Source organism: Grampus griseus, assembly GCF_964374135.1.
Source record: "Grampus griseus genome assembly, chromosome: 2".
Lineage (NCBI taxonomy): Eukaryota > Metazoa > Chordata > Mammalia > Artiodactyla > Delphinidae > Grampus > Grampus griseus.
This window is the reverse complement of record NC_139018.1, coordinates 68,586,518-68,602,385: the sequence shown is the minus strand read 5'-3', so window position 1 is coordinate 68,602,385 and position 15,868 is coordinate 68,586,518. Positions and strand designations below refer to the sequence as shown.

The following is a 15,868-nucleotide window of genomic DNA, read 5'->3' as shown; positions in this document are numbered from 1 at the left end:
CAAAAATGGGCAGAAGACCTAAATAGACATTTCTCCAAAGAAGATATACAGATTGCCAACAAACATATGAAAGGATGCTCAACATCACTAACCATTAGAGAAATGCAAATGAAAACTACAATGAGGTATCACCTCACACCAGTCAGAATGGCCATCATCAAAAAGTCTACAAACAATAAATGCTGGAGAGGGTGTGGAGAAAAGGGAACCCTCTTGCACTGCTGGTGGGAATGTAAATTGATACAGCCACTATGGAGAACAGTATGGAGGTTCCTTAAAAAACTAAAAATAGAACTACCATATGACCCAGCAATCCCACTACTGGGCATACACCCTAAGAAAACCATAACTCAAAAAAAGAGTCATGTACCACAGTGTTCACTGCAGCACTATTTACAATAGCCAGGGCATGGAAGCAACCTAAGTGTCCATCGACAGATGAATGTATAAAGAAGATGTGGCACATATAGACAATGGAATATTACTCAGCTATAAAAAGAAGCGAAATTAAGTTATTTGTAGTGAGGTGGATGGACGTAGAGTCTGTCATACAGAGTGAAATAAGTCAGAAAGAGAAAAACAAATACCGTATGCTAACACATATATGTGAATCTAAAAAAAAAGGTTCTCAAGAACCTAGGGGCAGGACAGGAATAAAGATGCAGACGTAGAGAATGGACTTGAGGACACGGGGAGGGGAAGGGTAAGCTGGAAAGAAGTGAGAGGGTGGCATGGACTTATATATACTACTAAATGTAAAATAGATAGCTAGTGGGAAGCAGCCGCATAGCACAGGGAGATCAGCTCAGTGCTTTGTGACCACCTAGAGGGGTGGGATAGGGAGGGCGGGAGGGAGATCCAAGAGGGAGGAGATATGGGGACATATGTATATATATAGCTGATTCACTTTGTTATACAGCAGAAACTAACACAACATTGTAAAGCAATTATACTCCAATAAAGATGTTAAAATTTTTTTTAAGTTTAAAGAAAAAAATATATATATATATTCAAAGCAACTCAATAGAGAAAGAGACAGGCAATTCACCATAGGTGAAATACAGATGTCCAATAAATATATGAGAAGTTGTTTCTCTTCTCCAGTAAAGAAATCATATTTAGGAATAGAAATTATTTTACCTATCTATCAAATTTGTGAAAAAAAAAAAACCTTTTAAAATACTGATAAAATCGATTGGGGCTTCCCTGGTGGTGCAGTGGTTGGGAGTCCGCCTGCCGATGTAGGGGACGCGGGTTCGTGCCCCGGTCTGGGAGGATCCCGCATGCCACGGAGCGGCTGGGCCCGTGAGCCATGGCCGCCGAGCCTGCGCGTCCGGAGCCTGTGCTCCCCAACGGGAGAGGCCACAACAGTGAGAGGCCCGCGTACTGCAAAAAAAAAAAAAAAAAAAAAAAGAAAAAATCGATTGTTGGGAAGGCTATGAGGAAATGGAAACTCTCATACACTGCAGTCAGTGAAGTCATAAATTTAAACTTTTACATCCTTTTAAAGAACTAGTTGGCAAAAAAAAATGTGTATATTCTTTAGTCTACTTGGCTTCTAAGGATAAAACCTACTGGATTCATTCGATAAATACTTACTGAGAAACCTACAAATATGTTTACAAGTGTGCAAAAAATACAGACAAGGATGCCTATTTCCACATTGTTTAAAAAAAAAAAGGAACCAATCTAATCAATAGAGGACATTAAGTAAATTAATATATATCATTGCAATGTAATACCAGAAAGCTTTTACAAAAACACATTTCTTTGTTTCCATAGTGTCCATTCCTGCAAGTCCATGAGGGCAGAGGATTGATCTACACTTGTATACTTTTGCATCCTTGAGTCACAAACCTGAAAATATAAACTCTGACTAGGACATGCTGAACATGGCGCCATGACCAGGTTTCTCAAAACAGTTCTGCAACTCACAAACTGTCACTAGAATATTTCTCTGAAATACTGGTCAAATTTTATGACTAATTATCTTCCAGGACATTATAAAGAAAAGAAGAAAAGTTTGTTACCTTTTCAACAAACCAGCTATAAACAACTTCAAGAACAATAGCTTATGCAGAAAATGCATCTTGTTTCCCTCAGGAGCTATCCCGTGAAGGCCTGGCTGCCTTTAAGTTGTACAACTTCCACAGAAAAGCAAACTACCCTTCGGTCCTCTTTTACACCATCTGCTCCGATTTCAGTGCAGGAGAGGGAAGTGGAAAACGCTTCCCGCCCTTTTTTGGCTTTATTCCCAAAGGATAATTTGAAGGGAAAGATACTAGTCCACATCTAAAATTATGTCTGAACGGCACTGTAAATTACAAAATTTAAATTTACAAGAATATCAAAAATTATACTGACCTAGCATTCACCCCAGACTTTTCTAAGTACTGCACATTTTGAACTAGGATAATTTTTCAATCATGGGAATTCACTATTATTGAAGCAGATCTCTTCATTTTACATCTTATGAATCAAGATATCTTGACTTGGGGCTTCCCCAGGGGCGCAGTGGTTGAGAGTCCGCCTGCTGATGCAGGGGACACGGGTTCGTGCCCCAGTCCGGGAAGATCCCACATGCTGCGGAGCAGCTAGGCCGTGAGCCATGGCTGCTGAGCCTGCGTGTCCGTAAACTGTGCTCCACAACGGGAGAGGCCACAACAAGTGAGAGGCCCATGTACCGCAAAAAAAAAAAAAAGATATCTTGACTTGTTAATTTTCTTTAACCCAGAACATGTTCTGGTTGTATTTTGATTTGCTTCCTATGTTAGAGTTACCTTAACAATACCATCTTAGAATGGACACTAATAATGGTATTTGAAATTTACAGTCTCATGAAAGAAAATAACAATATGTCAACTCTCAACTCACCAGAGGTACAGAAATAAGAAAAACGAAACATTAACAAGTCAACTGGTCAAAACAAGTTATCACAAGAAGAGCACTGTTGTATATCCTGCTTTAATGCTTGACTTTTCCATGTTTAGGTTATTAATTGCTTAAGATAGACAAAAGGCCAATTTTGGAGGGGGTCTTACTTAAAACCTTTATGAAGGAAATGTGTGGTTTTCCATATATAATTTCTTCTTGGATTGAGACCTTAATACATACACTAGTACCATCCTTTTAAAAAATAATTAAATAGACTGTGATAATACATTACGGATTCAAAGCTCCTTTCTTGAAATGTTATAAGTCCTCTTCAGGCAGTCCTTGTTTTGTGCCTTATGGTGCCAACCAAAACTGCTGGATATCAGGATGGTGACCTCACTTGGCACGGTTCTATGGTACCTAGCACCAGGACACAGTTCCAGCATGCACACATTTCAGTTAATATGCTACCAGGTAAAGTGAGTGCTGACTGTGTTCTGTTCTATTCTCAACTGGCCTGCCCAGCTTCATAGAAAAGACACCAATGTTATGGAATCAAGTAATCTGAGGGCAAAATTTTATCTAATAAACCAACTATTGGTCTAATGCCTGCACTGCTCTTTGTCTTCTTGAAGACTGAAAACTTAAACAATAACACCAGGAAAAGACAACCACCACCACCACCACCCATGGGCTTTCTGCAGTTCAACAGGTGGGATTCTGAGCTAAATTCTGACCTGAGTATTCTCATAGAGTCAATACAGATGACTGTCTGATGTTAATTTAATATTATAATGTTGGCTTGCAAAAGATGGTGAAGCACATTCCTAGGCAGAGTTAGTACCTACCTCAAAGCCAGGACTCACAGGAGACTGAAACATGAAGTCGTAAGAGCAAAAAGCAGACAAAGGTGCAGAAAAGGGGAGGCAGAAGACAAGAGAACCGTGTTATTGGAGGAAAGCAATGCATGTTACTCAATAATATTATTAGCAAATAATAGATATATTTTCAAGAAAAAGCAAAATGTGATACTAATCAGTCTTTGTGGCACAGAAACATCTGGGTTAGAAACTACTTTTTAACATTTCAATGGAACTACAGACACTAAGATTGCAAAAAACACAGTTTAAAGTTTTGAGTTGGTAGAGGTAAAGAAAATAACTACTTGTCACAGTGTCAGTGATGAAAGACGGTTCATTCACCTTCTTGAAAATAAATGAGAGTCAGAAAGAAGCATTTTGACCTTTAAGTGAAAGATCAGATTTTCTTCACAATAATTCATACTCTCAATGGAAAAAGAAAGAAAAAGGTCATCAAAGTAATCAAATGTGACATAGTTATCTGCCTGCAGGCAAGAATAAGTTGATGAATAATCAGTATCAGTCAGTGCTTTACAAACCTGAAAAGTCCAATAGTGGGTTAGAGTTTTAATGAGAGAAATATGTCTACAGTGTATTCTTTGCTCATTTTAGAGTCTTTGCTGCATATCATTGCTTTCTGTCTGATTTCATTTAAGGTTGAAATATAATTCAAAAGTAGAAAGGTTATGATAAATTTTTTTAAGAGGAGGAGTATCAATGAAAAATCTAAGAAACATTTTGGTTAAGTAGACATGCATCTGGTAATTTATGCTGAATATGTTCTTTTTCATCTCTGTTCCCTCAAGCTTTGTGGGGTAGCTCTGATAACTAGAAATTAAATCAAAACTGAAATACAGTTGACTCTTTTTCTTAACAAAAATGTATGATGGTGTTTTGAAATCCATGATATTTCCAGTGTTGAATAAACATTACACTTTGAGAAAAATCCTATTATTTGTTCTCTCAGTCCCTGCATCCTAATTTACAATCTACAGCTAACCCATTTTGTCAGAGACTTTGGAAAGGGATGTACACTTAGGTTGAGGTTCTGCTAAAATTAACTGTTACCCAGTGATACCAGTTAGACCTCTGGATTAACAGGAAGCATGAGCAGAATTCAGGAGCAACAATTGCTCATTTGGCCAGACCCAAACATGACTTTGGAGGAGAAATTATAACCCTGTTTGAATGTACTTTTATAGAACATTTTCATACAGAGGAGGCAAAGCTTTCCCTTTGCGAGAAGAAATCAAATTTCCTCAATTTCCAAAATAAGATATTATCCGTGTCATCAACATACCTAATATCCAAAGCTCAGGATTTTCCTCCAGTTTGTAGCCCTGAATGTCTTTATTCTGGGCTATCAGCAGAATTCAATTCCAGCTTAGTGCTGGTTTACTGCACGATATTTGAAGATGGTCTATGCAACATGCATTAATTGACTTATTCCTCTAAGTTACCATTTCTAAAAGTGCATGTTATTTTCGCACTAGGTATTTCTAGGTTTCCTGAGAAAAAGGGATTCCATAGTTGAGTCAGTTTAGGAACACTGATTTCATTATTGCAAGACTTCTGAGAGCCATAACTATGCTTAATGAATATTGTGATGTCCAGTACTTGGATGGACTGAGGAGTACTTCCCAATCTTATTTGACTAGGAGAAGGATTTTTTGCATAATATTTTATAGCACCATTATTTTAAAGAAAATATTTTGGGGAACACACACCTCTGTATTTCTCCCTTGCTATCAAATTAGAATCACCAGAAATGTCCATAGGTCGCCAAGAAAAAGAGAGCCACCTATTCCTTTGGTAGTTGGTTGTAATATTTTACTAGAGCTTTGTTTTTACTTTTGTTTTTCCCTTGAAAGAAGATCATATGAATCACAGTTGTGTATCTGTGGTGAAGACTACTGTAGAAAATGTTTATTATGTAAATGAATACTATATATATTAGGGTGATGTGGCATATTACTTTCATTTAGCACCCAAAGAATTTATGTTTCCTGTTACTGAATAATGTAATTTCTATAACCCCATTTTCTTTAAATTGACTGATAGGAATCTCAGAATTAAATTAAATTATTTACTTTTCTGATATAATATTTCATTCTTTTACCACATGACTTGGGATGAAGAAACCTAATGACTTTATAACTTGCTATTGTCATTTTAAAACCTTTTTATTGGGCTTCCCTGGTGGCGCAGTGGTTGAGAATCTGCCTGCCAATGCAGGGGACACGGGTTTGAGCCCTGGTCTGGGAAGATCCCACATGCCACAGAGCAACTAGGCCCGTGAGCCACAACTACTGAGCCTGCGCGTCTGGAGCCTGTGCTCTGCAACAAGAGAGGCCGCGATAGTGAGAGGCCCGCCGCACCACGAAGAAGAGTGGCCCCCACTTGCTGCAACTAGAGTAAGCCCTCGCACAGAAACAAAGACCCAACACAGCCAAAAATAAATAAATAAATAAATAATTAAGACCACATATTAAAAAAATAAATAAATAAAATCTTTTTATTGAGGTATAATTTATATGGAATAAAGTGCAGAAAATTCTAGGTGTACATATTGATGAGGTTTTACATGCGCATATAAGCATGTAACCTCTACCCAGATCAAGATATAGAATATTTCCAGCATCCAGAAAGGCTCTCTCTTGCTCCCTCTCTACGTGGGCACCTACGAGGAGCCATTATTCTGATGTCTTTCACCATAAATCAGTTTTTCTGGATTAGAACTTCATACGCTGGATTCACAGGCATATAATCTTTTGTGTCTGTTTTTTTCCCCTAAATATTATTTTGTGAGATTCATTTATGTTGCTGAATGAATCAACAGTTCCTCAGTTCTATTGCTGTATTGCTGTATACTATTCCATTGTATGACTCTACCACTATTTATTTGTTTCTAGCTTTTAGCTACAATGAATAAAAATGTTAAAACATGCTTGTAACAATACCATTCACACTGGCACCCCACCAAGGTGAAATACTTAGGTATAAATCTAACAAAATATGAATAAGATCTATATGAGGAAAACTACAAAACTCTGATGAGTGACATAAAAGAGCAAAATAATGGAGAGAGATATACCATGTTCACAGATAGGAAGACTCAATGTTATCAATTTGTCAGTTCTTCCCAACTTGACCTATAGATTCAATGCAATCCCAATCCAAATCTGAGCAAATTATTTTATGGATATCAACAAAGTGATTTTATAGTTTATATGGAAAGGCAAAAGACCCAGAATACCCAACATGATACTGAAAGAGAAGAATAAAGTTAGAGGACTGATGCTACCCAACTTTAAGACTTACTATAAAGCTATAATAATCAAAACAGTGTAGTATAAGAATGACAAATAGATCAATGAAGTAAAACAGTGAGACCCCAAATAAGCCCCCATAAATACAGTCAACTCACCTTTGACCAAGGAGCAAAGGCAATACAATGGAGCAAAGGTGGTCTCTTCAATAAATGGTGCTGGTGATTCACATGTAAACAAATGAATCTAGACACAGAACTTACAATGAATTAACTTAATTAACTTAAATTAAAAAGTAAATTAATGCAAGTTAATTAAGTTAATTTAAATTAAAATTTTAACTCTATATGAATCATAGACCTAAATGTAAAACACAACACTATAAAAATCCTAGAAGATAACATAGGAGAAAACCTAGGTGACCCTGGATATGGTGGTGCTTTTTAAAATACATAACCAAAGACATGATCCTTGAAAGAAATAAATGATAAGCTGGATTTCATTAAAATTAAAAACTTCTGCTCTGCAGAAGACAATGTTAAGAGAATTAAAATACAAGCCACAGACAGGGAGAAAACATTTGCAAAATATTAGCAAAAGACACATCTAACAAAGATTGTTATCCGAAATATACAAAGAACTCTTGGAACTTCTCTGGTGGTCCATGGGTGAGATTCCACACTCACAATGCAGGGGGTCTGGGATCAATCCCTGGTCGGGGAACTAGATCCTGCATGTATGCCGCAACTAAGAGGTCACACGCCACAACTAAGAGTTTGCATGCCACAACTAAGAAGTCCGCCTGCTGCAACTAAAGATCCCACATGCTGCAACTAAGACCAGGGGCAGCCAAAATAAATAAATATTAAATAATATATCTATAGACAAAGAACTCTTAAAATTCCACAATAAGAAAACAAACAATCCAATTTACAAATGGGCCAAAAACCTTAACAAACGTCTTACCAAAAAAGATATACAGATGGCAAATAAGCATGTGAAAAGAAGTTTCACATCATATGTCATCAGGGAAATGCAAACTAAAACAATGAGAAACCACTACACACCTATCAGAACACAAAATCCAAAATAACGACACCACCAAATGCTGACAAGGATGTGCAACGACAGGAACTCTCATTCATTGCTGTGGGAATGCAAAATGGTGCAGCCACTTTGGAAGACAGTTTGGCAGTTCTGACAAAACATAATCTTATCATATGATCCAGCAATTGCACTCCTTGATACTTACTCAGAAGAGCTGAAAACTTATGTTTACACCAAAACCTATACATGGATGCTTACAGCAGCCTTACTCATAACTGGCAAAACGTGGAAGCAACCAAGATGTCCTTTGTTAGGTGAATGGATAAATGAACTGTGGACATCTTGACAATGGAATGTTATTCCACTCTAAAATGAAATGAGCCATCAAGCCATGAAAAGACATGGAGGAAACTTAAGTATGTCCTACTAAGTAAAAGAAGCCAAACTGGAAAGGGTACATACCGTATGATTCCAACTATATGACATTCTGAAAAAGGCAAAACTATAGAGACAGTAAAAAAAATCAGTAGTTGGTAGGGGTTGGCTGGAGGGGAGGAGGGAAGAATAGATGAAGCTAAGAGGACTTTTAGAGCAGTGAAAATATTCTGCATGATACCATAATGATGAATACATGTCATTATGCATTTGTCCAAATCCACAGAATGTACAACACCATGAGTGAACCCTAAAGCAAACCATGGACTTTGGTTGGTTATGATGTGACTGGGTGATTATGATGTGTATGTCAACGTATGTTCACCAGTGTTAGCAAAAGTACCACTCTGGTGAGTGATGGTGATAATGGGGGAGGTTATGCATGTGTGGGTGGCAAGGGGTATATGGGAAATCTCTGTGCCTGCCTTTCAGTTTTGCTGTGAACCTAAAACTGCTTTAAAAAAGTGAAGTCTAAAAAATTTTTAGAAATTCTGGTACGTATTTTTAAAAATTAAAAAAAATTCTGGTACATATCTTTCCATGCATGTCTATACACATTTCTGGTGAATATATACCTAGGAGTAAAACTGCTGAGTCGCATGATATGCATATGTTCAGCTTTAGAAGACAACTGCCAACCGGATTTCCAAAGTTGCTGAACCAATTTATATTCCTAGTAGTAGTGTATGTGAGTTCTAGTTGCTCAATATCTTCACCAATACTTGTTACTGTCAGTTTTTTTCCCCCAACATTAGACATTCTGGTGTACAGATATCTCACTGTAGATTTAAATTTAGACTCTGATAAATAACGATGTAAAATACATTTTCATGTTTATTGGCTGTCTTCTTTTGTAAAGTGCCATTCAAGTACTTTGCCTGTATCTTAAATAAGGTTGTCTGTCTTTTCAACTTTTATAGATGTTCTTTATACATTTGGATATGACTCTTTTACAAGATATATATACATATTATATACATTGAAAATATCTTTTCCCATTCTGTGACTTGCTTTTCCACCCTTTTAATGGTATATTTTGCTGAAAATAATTTGTTAATTTTAATGATGCCCAATTTACCAATTTTTTTTCTTTTGTCATCAGTGATTTGAGTCCTATTTGAAAAAGGTTTTTGTGACCCAAGTTACTGTAGATACTCTTGTATGTTATCTCCTAGAAGCTCCTAATCTACCTAGGATTTATTTTGTATATGGTATAAGGTAAGGTCAAGATTCATATTTTCCATATAGATATCCCATTGGTTCCAGAAATATTTGTTGAAAAAAACCATCCTTTTCTCACAGCAGTGGTACTGTTGTCATAACTTAGTTGGCCTGTATATGCGCATAGTTTCTGGACTCCTTCTATTCTGTTTCATTGGTTTATTTTCTGTTCTGGTGTAATACCACATCGTCTTAACTACGGCTTTATGATATGTTTGGAAATTCTCCAGCTTTGTTCTACATCAGGGGTTCTCAAACTCAGCACTACTGACATTTTGAGCCAGCTACTTCTTTGTTTGGGGGCTGTCCTGTACATTGACCTCTCTGTGATTTCCTTATTTCTGAGACATTTGTCCCTCAAATCCTGATTGCCTTGGTTGCTCCCAGGTACCTTTAAATATTGTTTTGTTATGTTCTGTTATACTGTATTCAGCTGTTATAATTGTCCCTTACAGGAGAGTGGTCTGATACAAGCTTCTTCATAGCTAGGAGCAGAAGTTCTGGAACAGATTATTAACTTTTTTGCCTAAGACTAAGCCTTGTATAACATGATTTCAAATGGCTTTAACTTTTCCCAAACACCACAAGAACATCTGCAAATTTTTAAAAAGATAAGATGATTTTTAAAAAGATCTAGATGATAAACAGAGATATTATAGGATCATTTAATCTTGACTTCTCCTATACAATTGTCTAAAAGTTTATAAAACTGATATAATCTTAATAAGTATACTTATACATAACGAAACAACATATTAGTGTGTCCTCCTTAAGTACCTACTGAGTTTTTCTTGTTTCCTTCTAACATAGGTGATGATGTACAAAAAGATATACACCCTTGCAGAGCTCTTATGCCATAAATTGCCTACATTTTGGATTTTCTCAAAAAAGGACTGCATCATGGTTGGAATAATGGATACAGTTTAGTGCCGAAGTTGATGACAGACAAAGCTTGTCATAAGATCTATGTTGTTATACTTTTTTTTCTATGTTAGCAGCAGTATAGAAATCCAAGACTCAATTTATTTGCCAGAAATGGGTAAATTAATAGAATTACCAGTATTTTAATCCATATGTGAAATGGTGATTTTCCAGTCAAAATAGGCAATCAAGTGTTGAATAGAAAAATCATTTTCTTACATTTGGCAGAAAATCTATACTTATTGCAGACTTGCAACATGGGTGGTCTAATGGCATTACTTAGCAATGCCATCTTAATATAGACCATCATCCTTTTCAGAAATGGAAAATATTGTTTATTGTATACGGACTAAAAGGTTTTACTATCATTACCATAATGTTACCTTTGACTAGGCATTCACTATAACCTTTAAACTATAGTTACTGGCCTTTTATGTTTTGCACAGGGATGAAAAGAGACATATTAGCTGCACTCTGAGCATGCAAAGAGAGACATACAGGCACCCCACAGGGGCAAAAAGTGCTATGATGAATGTAAAACGTGCATTTGAGAGCCAATGTGTCACCAACACTATTACCAAAGGCATTTTTCATTTAAAGGTTACCCATAGGGCATTTTATATAAGGTTATGAAAGTTCATGATAACATTTTTCGAAGTATCCTGTGGCCCCAATATTTTCTCACCTCATAAATATACGATTTGATCAAACTTTTGTAAGCATTCTTGGCAGATATAGTTAAAATATGATTTTTAAAATGTATTTTTAAAACATTTTTAAGCATTCTACTACAAAAAAATTCCGTTCAGCAATAAAGTGCTAATGAATTTCAACATCTGATGTACAATATAGCTTGTAATCAAGTAATTCGAATAATTAAATAATTATGTAATTTGATTAAATAAAGCAATTAAAGCAATTAAATAATTTGGTTGAAAAACACAAAAACCTGCTTAAAGACTTTAGTAACCTAAATTAAATTTATATATAAATTATGCATTCACATTTATAAATATGCATGCATATAATAATTTCATTTATATTTATAAAATCTAAATGATACATATGTGATGTTTGGAAGCATATATATATATGCATACATGTGTATGTATACATACATATGTGCATATATGTATATATTATTAAAAACTGAGATAGGTTTTTTTCTTCATTTTAGTATTCAAATTTCACACAAAATTAATTTTAAATACATCAAGCATATATTAAGAAACACATTAAAACAAATTATATACATGCAACTCTTTCTATTGACTTATGAAGTCTTTGCACAAAAGCCATCATTTTAAAATTACCCTGTATGACTTTGAAGAGATCAAACACTTAGCCTAATATAGAAAATCAAACCGCTGATAAATGAAAAAGCACAGTAAAGATCAGCTTAAGTAACACCTCATCTTGGAAGTCTGGTCTGAATTCTCCAGGCAAACAATTAAATATATTCCTATTCTTTTTGAAAAACTGAGTTTTAAAGGAAGAATCTTTAGCATTAATTACCTAGATTCTAATCTATTCTAATGATGAATAACTTTAGTTTACAGCTTTAGATTACTTATGAGATGTTAACTAACTTTTAAAAATCTTTTCCTGGTGAAACTGAAACCAATACACATTAACTTATAATTTTATTTCTTAAACTTGTTTAAAAATGTCTATTCTGTAAACAGTATGACTCTCAGAGATGGTACTTAAAAGCAAGAGTAACTGCTAACTTATAAAATCACTACCTACAAAAATTTAAACGAAATCTCAGAGTTGGAAAGATAATAGGAGAGTTATTTGAAAAAGTAAATAGATTTTGACTTAAGCACCTTTCAGTAAGCGTATCATTAATTCTAACTAATACAACTTTATAAAGTAATATACCACCACACATGGATTCTGAATAGTCACCAAAATATAATATATTCTTCTAGTTACTGGTGGGATTTAGTGCCTGACTTCCCCTAACAGGTTCACTTCATGAAAACACAACAAACTCCCATCCAAAAGTCACAGAAACACAGAGTACAGACTTTTCCTATTTATCAAAATAAGCATTCATTTGAGTTATATGTCTGGCTTATGTTGCAACAAAATTTAAGTGATTTAAAGATCACAGTGAAATATTTTCTGAACAACAGAGTAATTAATACAGCTTTTTAGAGATGGCTTCAAAATGCATTGCCCCTCTCCACCCCAGGGATTTATCTAAACTAAATGTTTCATAATTTTTATTTTTCTCTTTAACTGACTTTTGTAATTATTAGATTATAAAGAGTTTTTGTAATATCCACTAGCAGAGGGAGTAAAAATAGGAAACTTAAGCTCACACAATTAGCTTATTTCAGGATAATGTTCTTATTTTAAATAGTGTACATAATTACCACAATTTTTACTTTGCTTTCAATGTTTGGAAAATCAAAATTTAACTTTCTTAAAGAAAAATATTTAAGCCACATCCACAGATATATATTTTGGAGCCAATGGAAATATTTAAAGTATTAAATGCTATTTTTCCCATGGCATTTGTCAACCAGTGTCACTTTGACATCAGCATGTATGCCTTTAATGCCAAACAATTAAAGACTTTCATCTTTTCATATGAGCGAAGTTCAGATTTTCTCCCAGAATAAACAGTCAACTATGCCACGAAATACTCTAATAATCATCAGAGAAGAAAATCGTTTATCTCTGGTTTCCAAATTTTGACAAACTATGTTTTGTCACATTCACGTATTAGTCTGTGCTGCTCTGGCTCCATGACCATGATGAAACCTCACAGATTTTAAAATTGCTCTAAGCTCACAGATAAAAGCAAACTCGAAGCTGTTGGATAGTTGTTGAAGCACTGACCAATCTACAGCACAGGCCCTGAAGAAACACAGTCATTGACACCCTGGCTGTGTCCTCTCTCCCAGGACGCTGTCTTGGATTGATTACCACTGTTACCACATCGTCCTACAGATTTCTCATGTAAACGGGCAAATGGATAAACAGGAGGCCATACCAGAAGGGGCTCATCGGGGGCACTGGTGGAAAGCTCGGCAGATGCTGTGCGGACAGTGCTGAGCCCAGTAAGGGAAACATTTGAGAGCCTTCTCCGCCTCACGCCGCTGCAATTGTTGGGGATTTTAAATGCACATCTCTTGTGGTAATTCAGCCCACATCCTGGAAGGAGAAAGTAAAAATGACTTTTGTTCAACTATAAATTAAAAGCTACTTTAGTATAAGTTGTAAATTATGAATTTTTAGAAACAGTGCTGCTTCCATTTTTCTTGCGGCTGTTCGAAAATGTAAATTTTCTTTTGAGCGTCTCCTGATTTATTTTCCCAATTTGTCAATAAGCTGGGTTTTGACATCTGATTTTATTGGATGAGCCCAGCAACTACCCTGGTTATCATTTAAAAAAATGTTTTCTAACATAAGGGACTTGGGCTTTGAGGGATCTAGCAATAAAACTCCAGTGAAATGACCTATTTTTGGCTGCCTCAAGTTCTATTGCAAGGGAAAATTAATCATAACGCTTCACAACTTTTGACTTGCACTGATTCGAATCATGGCTCCACAACTTGTTTGTCTACATTGCCTTGGAAAAATTACTTCACCTCAGTTTTCCTGTCTGTAAAATGAGGATAATAACTACCTTGCAGAATTGTTGAGAAAATATGTAAAATACTACGCATGCTAGTTTCTACATGGTAGATAATTAGGAAAAAGCACCATTTTCCTCTCAATATTTCTACTGTTCATAGTTCTATCACGTAGTCTTACTGTTCAGAATTTCCCCATGTGTCACATAGCAGGCCAGGCAAATTTTCATAAAACTACACTTTAGGCAGACTTTCTTCCAGATCACTGTCTCTTAACTTCCCTTCTTACAGATAGAAATTCAGAAATTATGGTTATTTTATTTATGGATTTCATCATAAAAGCTTGGGGTTTTTGGTCAAAGTTCAAACAGCTCTATCCCTCCCCGCCCCATCCTTCATCAAAAAAGAGCAAGGTATGATTTGGTCCGTTTTTAAGATTATATCATGGTATCCTATAAACCTGAATTATGCACTTCAAGGATTTCTGTCCATGGAGGATGATAAAACTATGATCTTGGTGTAGAAACTGGGTACACGTTCCAGCCTGCCACTCAACAGCTGAGTGACCTTGGATGGTTTGATTAACCTCCTGAATCTCAGCTCCTTTCAGCAAACATTTATTGAATGCCTACTATTCCAAGTTCTGGCTTAAGATGCAAATTATATGTTTAGCCTGTTAGCAAAATAAACAACACCTTATGGGAGAGAAACATATCCACATGATATAGGGGAAAAGATAGGAGAATCTGGTTTCCCAGATCAGGGCTAACATGTTGAAGATAGGAAATGAACCGAACAGAATCCATGCAGTACCCAGATCCCTGGAAGCTATCTGAAGGAAAGAAGGCATTGCAGAAGAGGGAACGACATAAGTAGCTAACTCCAGCATGCGTTCCACTTGGCTGGGGAAGGAATACCTTACCTTCACATTTAAGGCCTTGACGCACCAGCCCCCATAGCATTTCTCCACAGTGATCACAGAAAGCTGGAGCTCTGTACGAATGAACAAAGAGAGTGTGGGGGCGAATCTGAAAGTCTTCAAAGGTGGCGGAAGCTGTGAAAATAATAACATTGAAAAATAAGTTGAATAAATACGCTCATCTGTAGATAATTAGTATGCAAGATACTTAACATGCAAGTATGGGTATAACTGGGCAAAGTCAGGAAAGATAAGATGCAACACTGCTTGACTTTTAGCCATTCCACTCCATTCTTCTCAACCACAGCCTTATAAGTGGTGGCAAAGGAACCTCGTTCTTGTCTTCCTGCTGATATATCAAGGTCTCAGGCCACTTCAAAAATAGCCAAAACGCTAGAACAAAGAATGAATGAAAGAATAACTCAATTCAATCTATAAATACGGGATGTTGCTTTAAAACACTTTGCTTTTTCTCTTACCTAAATGAGCCAGAGAGGTATTCAGAAATATTAATGGAAAGGAAACACTTGATGAATGGAATTTAGACAGATCAGAAGACAGTGTACTTGAATATGACCTTGAAGAAGTATATTAGAAGGGTGGGGCCCAACTGGAAGAAATCTGGGCAGCCTCTTTTGGGGAGATACAGTTGTTTGAACTCTTAGGCAATATAACCAAGCATTTAAATCCTGACCTAAAAATAACAAGCAGTCTCTTCATCAATATGCCAAA

General features: G+C 36.0%; 1 protein-coding gene across 1 annotated transcript in view; it reads right to left on the bottom strand.

The window, feature by feature from the left end:
• Positions 1-15,254, bottom strand: part of LOC309818967 (serine/threonine-protein kinase D1) — an 83,503-nt gene extending 68,249 nt beyond the window's left edge. The window contains exons 1-2 of the mRNA XM_082649005.1: positions 15,140-15,254; positions 13,635-13,795 (exon numbers count right to left, since the gene is read on the bottom strand). Coding sequence (XP_082505131.1) covers positions 13,635-13,795; positions 15,140-15,179 — 201 coding nt within the window. The 5' untranslated portion in view covers positions 15,180-15,254. The remainder of the gene's footprint in view (positions 1-13,634; positions 13,796-15,139) is intronic.
• Between the last annotated feature and the right edge of the window lie 614 nt (positions 15,255-15,868).